General features: G+C 31.9%; 1 protein-coding gene across 1 annotated transcript; it reads right to left on the bottom strand.

The window, feature by feature from the left end:
* Positions 1–4008: 4008 nt before the first annotated feature.
* LOC131059682 (aspartyl protease family protein 2-like) lies at positions 4009–5205 on the bottom strand. Its single transcript, XM_057992704.2, has one exon. The coding sequence runs from the start codon at positions 5203–5205 to the stop codon at positions 4009–4011; it is 1197 nt and encodes a 398-aa protein (XP_057848687.2).
* Positions 5206–9882: the final 4677 nt, after the last annotated feature.

Below are 9882 nucleotides of genomic sequence, written 5' to 3'. Positions count from 1 at the left end.
ATCCCTATGAGTGGTATGTTCTATTTAATATAATGTTATTTTTGTGGACGTAAATACTTACCTAGGGGTTGTCATAGGCATGTCCCTATACAACATAACAATTTTCTACTCTTCTCTATGTTCAATTTACAAATTTGACAAAATAAGTTACTAATTTATTGAGAGAACTCTACAACATATAGTTCCAGATTTTGAATGGGTAAAAACACATTGTCTATGTCGATTTTAACATTTGATTGACACTTTTTGACTAAAATTTTAGAGGGATTCATCTATAAAGCATCCTGATCTAGAAGCTAGTATTTTTGTTGATGAATGTACTTCTAGGTCTAGGGAACCTAGCATTCTTTACTAACACTATGTTGTCTATATTTTAATGATAGGTTATATTTTGTATCTTATTTTTATATTTGTACCTCGATATGTTGGCTTTTTGTTGTGTAGGTCTCGATATGGTTATTACATCTTAATTTCAAAATATAAAAAATCGAAGAGGGGAAATAATTATAGACAACATCAAGCTCTCCTTTAGTACTAAGTTTGGATCTTGGTGGTTTTTTCCCCTAATAAAATGGTATTGATATGAGATCTTACTTTATGTCTTTAGGTTATCATCCCATTTCCCATCATTTAAAATACAAGATATTGATAAATTAATTTATAGCCACACACATTATTGATATTAAGCATTCAAATATCTAAAATAACAACTTAATGAATTATTTAATTTAACATAACATGATACATAATTCTCCTATTTTATAATCATCCAAAGTATAGCTATGAACAAATACAACTCCTTTAGATATTCATTGGATACTACTATTTAATTATATGGTCTTTTCAAATAAAATGCATGATTAATTAATACATGTATATGAATAGGCTCTAATTGTATGCATGAAAGGCAAATAAAAGATAAATAAGAATTTATACTAAATTAAAGTAAAGTTATTCTAACATGTGAGAATTCTTTACATAAATAATTTTTTATAAGATCTTGTTATAAATTTTTTGTCGCTCATTCCAATAATATTTACTTGCTCAACTAGCACTATAAATAGATGAAAACTAAGAATTGGTCCCAACTTATAGATTTTGTTAATGTAGATGATGATGAGATGAAATGGGTGAGAATGAGATGGTCATTATTTATCAATTCCCCTCATTTAGTAGTTTATTTTTTTATTTCTATTGCTATTATAGTTAACATTTTTTTTCATTGTTTCAAAGATTTATTGTGAACTTGAAAAAATTAGTTAGCTAATTCTTTTGAATTTTTGATTATATGGTTTTTGAATCAATTTATAAATTTTTAAGCTAAAAGTAGACTTTCATTATTAATTTGAATATTTCTAGATGATGCGATGATTTAAATTAATTACAAATTAATCATTTGATTAATTTGATTTTAATAAGTTAAATAATTAATTAATAAAATAATTAATTTAAATTAAGATTTTGCTTTAATCATTGAATTAATTAGTTGTTTTAATTAATAAAAAATTAAATATATTAATTCAATGGTTGTTTTTTGTGTTCTAGGATGAAATTGTTGAGATTTAAGTATCTAGACCTATCAAGGAGTAGCATACAAATATCATATATGTTTAGATAAAAATATGGCAAGTTAAATAATATGGCAATAACTCAAATTACAAAATAGGATTTGAAATTTAAAAAATGCTTCATAGAACACTAAGTTTTAGGTCTTTCTATATATTTTGGATAAAATGAAGAAATAATCTATTATAAATGACATGTACTAATCAAGCATTATTTATCATGTGTAGATGTAATATATTAATGGATACTTCTGTCACTAGAAATATTTAATTCAATAACTTTAGCAATGTAAGAGAATTAAGATTTCGAAAGGTTGTATGTAATAAATGTCAAAGGTCACTCGGTACTTAAGTTGACAAATATTAGAAATATGTTAACAATTATAGTTCAACAATTCTTTTTTTTAGATGTATATGAAGAATATGATATATATTTATCTATATCACATTTTTTTAGATGTATATGAAGAATATGAATCAAGGTTTAATGAGGCTTAGATTCAAAAAGAAAAATCTTCTATCTACTAATAAAGCCATGTATTTTAACAATTAACTTTTAGTCAATCAACTAGGCTAGACCAATTATGTCAAATCCACTAAATAGACCCATAATGAATTAAACTTATTGCTAGAGTTAATACAAATATGTAAGCCTCATGTCATCCAGTGTGACAACTTACATTTTTAGTATGAGACATCTAAACCATAAAACTTCACCTCGTCTATATCTTCCTTAGGATTTTGATTATCAAGATGGAAAGAAAACACAAGAATGATACCTATTATAAGAGACACCTTTAAATACCTTAGAATTGCTTCACACAAACAAAACATATATTTGGGAATTTTTGGTAAGATGAAAATAGAACAAAAAATAGTTAAAATGAGCTTCCATCTAATGTATCAAATTATTGATATTGTCAAGTAATAGAAAGGTGCTAGTAATGTATCAAATTATTGATATTGTCAAGTAATAGAAAGGTGCTAGTGTTCATATACAACATATAAGCACAAGAAAAAGACTAAGACATGTCAAACTCATGCCACCTACCACACATATAAACAACGTCTAAAAAAATATTTGAGTGGATACAAACACTAAGATACCTATCAATATCATTCCCCATCTCCTATATCCTGGCCACTAGAGGCAATATTCAACATTTTTAATATCTTTATTTGCAAATATCATGAAATCAACCCATGTAGCTTTGTGAGACAACCAATGCTTCCATTGATTTAAATTTTTTTGGTTCCTTGCAAATTTCATGAAATCTACCCTCGAAAGTTATTAAATAAATTAGATGAAATGCAATAATTATTAAATAAAATAAAACAATTGAAACCTTTATTAAAAAAATGCATTGAAGATAGGTTATACAAAACTTAAGTAGCAAGAAAAATTTAAATCTATAATTAAAAATAAGTTAACGTGATTCTTAATATAATAAACAATAATAATATTTAAAAAAAATAAAAACTTCAAAAGAAAAAAAATTAAATTAAAATTAATAAAAAAGTGTAAAAGATTCTAGAGAAACCAGTAAAAGAGAAGGAAATATTGAATGCAAAAATGAGACTGAAGTTTGGGTTGACAACGAAAAGCTGGGATGCTTTTAAAGCTGCAACATTGCTGGAGTACAAACACACGCGAGGAAAAGGGCGTTTTAACTCGCAATGAGGCCATGGCGTAGAGTTTTTGCTAATATAACCATTCACATAATGAATATCTTTGCTTCGAGATTTAATTATAATTGCTCTTAACGCTCTTGCAAAGATCCGTCTGTCTTGCCAAGATTTATCCCAAACTTTTATATACAAATATTAAAATTGTGTAATTATTCAAAACTAGGGTTTCAATTTGCAGAAGAAACAACATAATCCTACTCATAGTTTTCTCTTCAACTCAATATATAACCAGTACAGTACAAGGACCATTTAGAAAGCGGCTTCAAACATTGCTTGTTTCATACGGTTCAATTCATAAATAAGCTAGTTATATTTTGGCAGAAATATATGATTGCAATAAAATTATTTTGGTTTCGTGCTTCCAAGTACCGCATTTCATCTTGTAAAAAAAGAATCGTTATAACTAATGGCTCGACTTTTGACCTGATCAATGTAATCAAGCTTATTCTATATTATTATGTTAAAAGATGATGGGAAGAATTACATTGCAATAGTAGATTTTCAGCAAGAGCCAGGGCCAAAGCCAATTCTGTTGTTTACATTGTCGTAAGCCACTGTAATACCCTGTTGCTGGACATTCCCAATGATGTTCACAGCGTCATTTGGAGACTGTTGAAAGGGGAAACACACCACATCACTCGCAACTTGAAGCAGAGTTCCCACAGCGGGGACATCGAAATTGGCATTGCCTTTGAAATGAAGAGTAACGGTGGGGATTTTGACAGATGTTATGTTGGATAATTGGTAGCACGGTTTAAATTCTCCGAATGGCGATGCGGGCTGAACAGCTGGCGCGCGTCTTCATCTTTTCCTCGAAGGATGATCTCAAAGCATCGTACACAGGTTTCACCAGCTGGGTAGCCATTATTGCTGTGTCAATATAAGTTATTGTGGGCAGAGCACCAGGAACCTGCATCTTCACGCTTAAGCGTTGGCCTCCCACGCTGATACCTTCCAGTCCCAAGATGTATGCACTTGAAGCAAACTGGGGCTCATTTTGCATGGGTGTGAAAACTTTAACAGAAGATGGAATTGAATACTTCCCCAAACTCAGCGATCCTTTGGCATTCACAGACGAGTAATTGGGAAGACAGTAGGAGAACTGGCCACCCGCCTTCTGGGAAACTATGGAAAGGGGACCCCTGCCTAATCCTAAATGCCCGGATGTTGCATAGTCCCTGCGTGGAGTGAAGCTATAGGTGCATCCCATGTGTAACTCGTTCAACGTATTGTCCCCCACCTGCAGGGTCTCTGTGATATAATCTCCCTCAGATCCTTGGGCGAGACCATTAGTGTCCCTGTAAGTGCAGGTATCCCAGTTGTCACACTGTGACCCAAAGTCCTTGGGATCAGATCCCAGGGGTGGACATTTGGAGAGCTTACAAGACACCGACCTATAGGAGGAGGATTGCTTGGGGACATACATGGGGAACTTTACATTCGAAGAACAATCCTTGCAGGGGTTGCACTGAATCCATGATAGGGAAATGAGCGTATCAATTCCCATCAGTTGTGTCAGAGCCGGTGTTCCAATGGAAACGCCTACAGTATATTCTGGACCTTGTAGTTCGCTCCCGGATGTAACGGGAGTGCTGAAGGCAGTTGTCCCTAAAGGAGAGGATCTAGCATTATGGGTAAGGATGCGATTAACAAGATGCTTATCCCTTTGAAGCCCATGCATCAGCACATCCCTCCAGCTTGAATTGGAGGCTACATTGAGATGAGTAATGAGCACATCTGTCCCTCCTCTTCCTACTTCTTGGAACGCCAGTGCCTCGCTTGGGCTCCTAGTCGGGGCATTTAAATCCCTCCCCTCTTCAATAAGAAATGTATTCACTCCAACAATGTAGTACTTTTCTTCTGTAGTTGTACATTCGCAGCTGGGAGGGCGGAGAAAACAATAAAGGAGAAAGGAAAGTGCGAAGAGTAAAGCTTGCTTATTCATCGCCATTGCCTGCAGCTAAGGGACTGAATCGTTGTGTAGCTAGTCTAGTTTGTGCGGTTTAAATAGGCTGGGTGGCGACGACAATACCTTCCTTAACATCACGCTTGGGTAACATTATTAAATATTGTCACCATCTACAATTTGATTTTGGTAAATTACACTAATTGCTCCACCAATATTAAATGGAGGTGAAGATCAAAATGATATTTGTTCCAGTGATCATCTCAATCTCTATGATCTCTTATATTCCTACGGGTTTCCTATGGTTGGGCTTGATTGGGCATTTATTCCCGCCTCTTGTTTTTGTTTGTTTGTCATATTTATCTGCTTTTCATCATATTACCTTACCGTAGCTCTGCACAAGTACTTCATTTGGGTCTCATTTTGGCAGCTACAATTTATGTAGGATCTGTTACTCTATATTTATCTGCTTTTTCCTATCACTCTATTCTATATTACCAATATATGGGTTTTACCAATTTATCATAAATAAATAAAATATTAAATGGAGGTGAGGGTAAAAATAATTAATTGTGACAAGGTTATTAATTACATTGGGATTGATGTCTATCTTGTCAGATAACTAAGTGATAGCATTTCATAATAATAAACATAGAAAACAGATGATGGATCATGGACTCAGTAATAAGCAATTAGTTTATGTACTATGGAAATCTTATATCATTAAATAAGAAGATAAAAAATAAGGATTTGTAGAGATCGAGATTGAAATGAGTCTTATTTTTTACAAGATTGCACAATGTCTCAATATGTAATTATCTTAAGTTCTCCTCTCAAAATGGACTAAAAAATAAACTGAAGTTGAAATGATTATGCAAATTTAACCATTAAAACAAATTATGCTTCAATATTTTATTTATTATACACTTTACAGCTAAAATTAAATGTATTGAAGCTATTCAATTTATTTTTAATCTATTTCAAATATAACTCACAACTTGTATAGATACCTTAAATACATCTATGTATTAGAAAGGATATCATTTTCAAGGTGTCTTTTTCTCTCAATTTCCACAAAAGCTTATTATAAATCAATATATTTAAATACGTAATAATGTCTTGTCCATGCTAAGCATGTCAACCACAACAACACTGGGGTAAGAGTCATTCCTAATAAACTCGTCCCTATTTTTAGTTTTACCACTACCATAATTATTGCATAATTTCTCATATGTACTTGTTAGAATTGTTCAAATTATGCCTAAAATTATTAGTATTTCCCCAATTTACATTTTTTTTTTTTAATGGCAAGCGCTTTTGAGTGGAGCTATGAACTAGTAAGATCACATGAGAGGACCTCATCTCCATATCATGAGCCAAGGAATCCTCGATGAAGCATCAATACGTTTTGAGAGTACCAGTCATCATTTCCATTGGCCAACAAACATAGACAAACCATCGATCAAGCCGCTGATAGTGAGAGCCAACATCAAACTTTACCCTACATCTGTGTTAGGCCTTCCTCATGCTATGCGCTACTAGGCTGGTTTGTCAGCACTAGCAGGGCAAGGAAGATGTTTTTTTCCAGTATGGGGGACCTACGGATAGTCATAGTCAGTGGGGGGCAGGATTAACCTCCACCTCACCATACCGCCCAGCATGGATGACATGATGTGAAGCTTCGTGTTTTCGACCCTGAGACCTCCACCCGGAGGTTCGTAGCCTAGAATCGCTGTGAGAAGGGGACAACCCCCCTAATTTACATTTTTTGACTACGAACCCATGGGCAATGTTCTCTTGCCCATTCCAATCAATGGGAATCTATATCACATTATTTCAAAGAAAAGAAGTGTCCTTAACAAAATTATATATTTTTTTATTATTATTGGGATCAATTTTAGATTCGTTAAGAAATTAAATATTTAGTTTAGGGTCTTGGTCTCGTGGGGGGTATTGTTACTACAAGACTAATTAGTACAAAGGGGTTTTGAGTTACTAACTTCTTTTATAATTCTAAGGTATGATGGTTTTTATTCAATATTGTTCTCACTTATGCTCCTACTAGGATTATTTATAGAGTCAAATTTAGGACCTTTAAAATTAGGACAAAATTTATTAGCCAATTACAATGCCCTCTATTCATTAGTATTGGTTTTTAAACTTTCTACTTATTATGCCTATTTCTCCCTTCTCTTTTGGCTTTGGCTATCCTTTGTTTTATTTCATCAAAGATAATTTCTTAAGCATTTTTCTTTTGGCTTTGGCTATTCTTTGTTTTCTTTCATCAAAAATAATTTCTTGAGGATTTTTCTTAGTTCCTTATTGTTGATTTAGTGAGAGGGGGAGGGTTAGGAATATTCATACAGAGATTGTCCTTATTGAGGGGAACATTTCTTATAGAATTCTTGGCACTACTTACTTATTAGGTCCAAATTAGTTTAGAAAAGAAAAAAATAATGCCTTTCTTTAGTTTTGGGAAAAATTAATCAAGTTATTGTGAATAAATATGACTGTAACTCATAACTAGAGAAACAATTTGATTGACACAAATGGTGTCAATATTAAAACATTATCTTCAACATTAATATGGTTCTTTATAGGAAATTTTATACCAATATATACAAGTTTAAGATACGACATGTCTCTATTATCACTTTGTGTATCCAATTTGGGGCCTTTACTATCATATTTATAGCTAATTATAGGTTTAATTAAAATTATTTTTTTATAGGGAAATTGTTTCTAAGGTGCCCTATTTATTAAAAAGCGAGAAAGAATTCAATATTCCTAGGATTTCCAATTCATATTTTAGGATTTTTTTCTCTAATTTCAATCTCAAGTAACTGAAAAATATAAATTGTTAGTGCGGTTGAGACTAGGATTATCACATCTATATGCAACAGAGTGGCATTTGTATACTCAGTTCTCATAAATTTACTATTGTGAGAGTAATTGAGGAAAAAAATACTAGAGTTGAATGTGTACTTTTCTATTATTACCCATATTGAGCATCGGAGGGCTAATACCTCTATGCATTTTGATTCAAGAGACCATGTCTTAGCATTGAATATAGAATTATCAATAGTCCAATATTTTTTATCAAGGACTTTATATTAAGAAGTATTATCTTTTAATAATATTAGAAAAGGACCTTTCCATATCAGGTGATAGAAGAAAATGAAACCCTAATTTTTTATTCCATACATTATGAAATAATACATCAAGATATTTAATTGCAATTAGTTTTTCTTTATCAATAGTAGTAGGGGTTATACTAATTATTTTTAATCTATTTTCTTTATTATTTTTTGTTAGGGGTAAAATAGATTTTGAAGGGACCAAAAACCATTTACATATTTTTTTAATGGGATATAGAACCCACATATAGAATGTTGTCGAAAGATAGGAACAAGGAAACACAAACCGAACAACAACAAACGACAAAAGGGTAAACATTTTATAAGTCTTTTCAACAGGAACAAGTCTATGCCACAAAACAAATAAACACATAAAATAAATAACCATGGGTTTTGAAAGGGCTTCCCTAACCTTAAGATGGTACAACAATAATCCTTTGTATCGAACAAAGCCTCGACCTCTGTAGGAAGGATGAGAAGAATTCAAGAAAATAGAAGCGTCAACCAATCCATTTCAAATTTAGAAGATATAAATTACAAATAGGAAGGATGACCGACCTTATTGGCTGATAAGAGATGAAAGATGATCAACCTTCATGTTTCTTATTAGGTATACTAGCTAGAGAATAAATAGATGATCATCTTTCTATGCTCATGGGTTGGGGGTGAAATGGATTATAAATCCTTATGTGCTTCTAGTATTGATTAAGGATGATGGGTATCCACTAAGGTGAACTAGGTGATGGAAGGGTAACCCATCTTCCATTCTCTCACAATATAAGGGCAACTAGACTTTAGATTACAATTTGCAAAATATTCAAATAGATTCCTATGGAGATTATTATAGGACTATAATTTAGAATGGCTATTTTCTTAGTTGGATTTCATTATGGATAATGGCTATGTGATATTATGATGCCAACTAGTTCTTACTAAAATTAGATGCTATCTTTGTGTATTATTGAATTTAAAATTCAAGTGACTAATATTGTGTGCAAGACCTACACCAAGAATTTGATCATAAAGAGCATTTCGATTGGTAAATTTATATTCTTAAATATATTATATATTTTCTTTTTAATTCAAATTGTAATTTTCATGTAAAATCTAGGAACATCCTAAAAGGGTACATTACACACTTTCAATTGGAAGTGTGAATGATGTGTAAATGTGAATCAAAATAATGGAAACAATGTAGTACATGATTTAAACTCATCATGCACACAAAAAGAAAATGCAATCTAATATTTATGAATAATCGTAAATGATAAATAATAACACCATATAAAAGGCCTTATGAGACTCCAGTGTTCCTTGAGACTTTCTCGAATGCTTGATGTATGTTATCTCTTATTTTTTGTAGTAATACTTTAATATCATCATGGTAATATGAAGGCTTGATTCTTGATAATAGATACTAGCTCTTCATATTGATAATTAATGCTTGATTATTTGATGATAGTGTAGAAACTCAAAAATACTAGATGGAGAAATATGAGTGAATGAAGAACTTATCGATGTGCATCATGTTACATTTGATCAATGGCAAGGATTAAATGGAAAAATCAATAGTTGTGAAAAACTA

Source organism: Cryptomeria japonica, chromosome 7 (genome assembly GCF_030272615.1).
Source record: "Cryptomeria japonica chromosome 7, Sugi_1.0, whole genome shotgun sequence".
Taxonomy (NCBI): domain Eukaryota; kingdom Viridiplantae; phylum Streptophyta; class Pinopsida; order Cupressales; family Cupressaceae; genus Cryptomeria; species Cryptomeria japonica.
Note: the sequence above shows the minus strand (reverse complement) of the source record. Positions and strands in the feature narration are given on the sequence as shown.

Bases quoted from the DNA above. Each gene is read 5' to 3' on its own strand.
- LOC131059682 (XM_057992704.2), bottom strand. From the start codon at position 5,205: ATGGCGATGAATAAGCAAGCTTTACTCTTCGCACTTTCCTTTCTCCTT.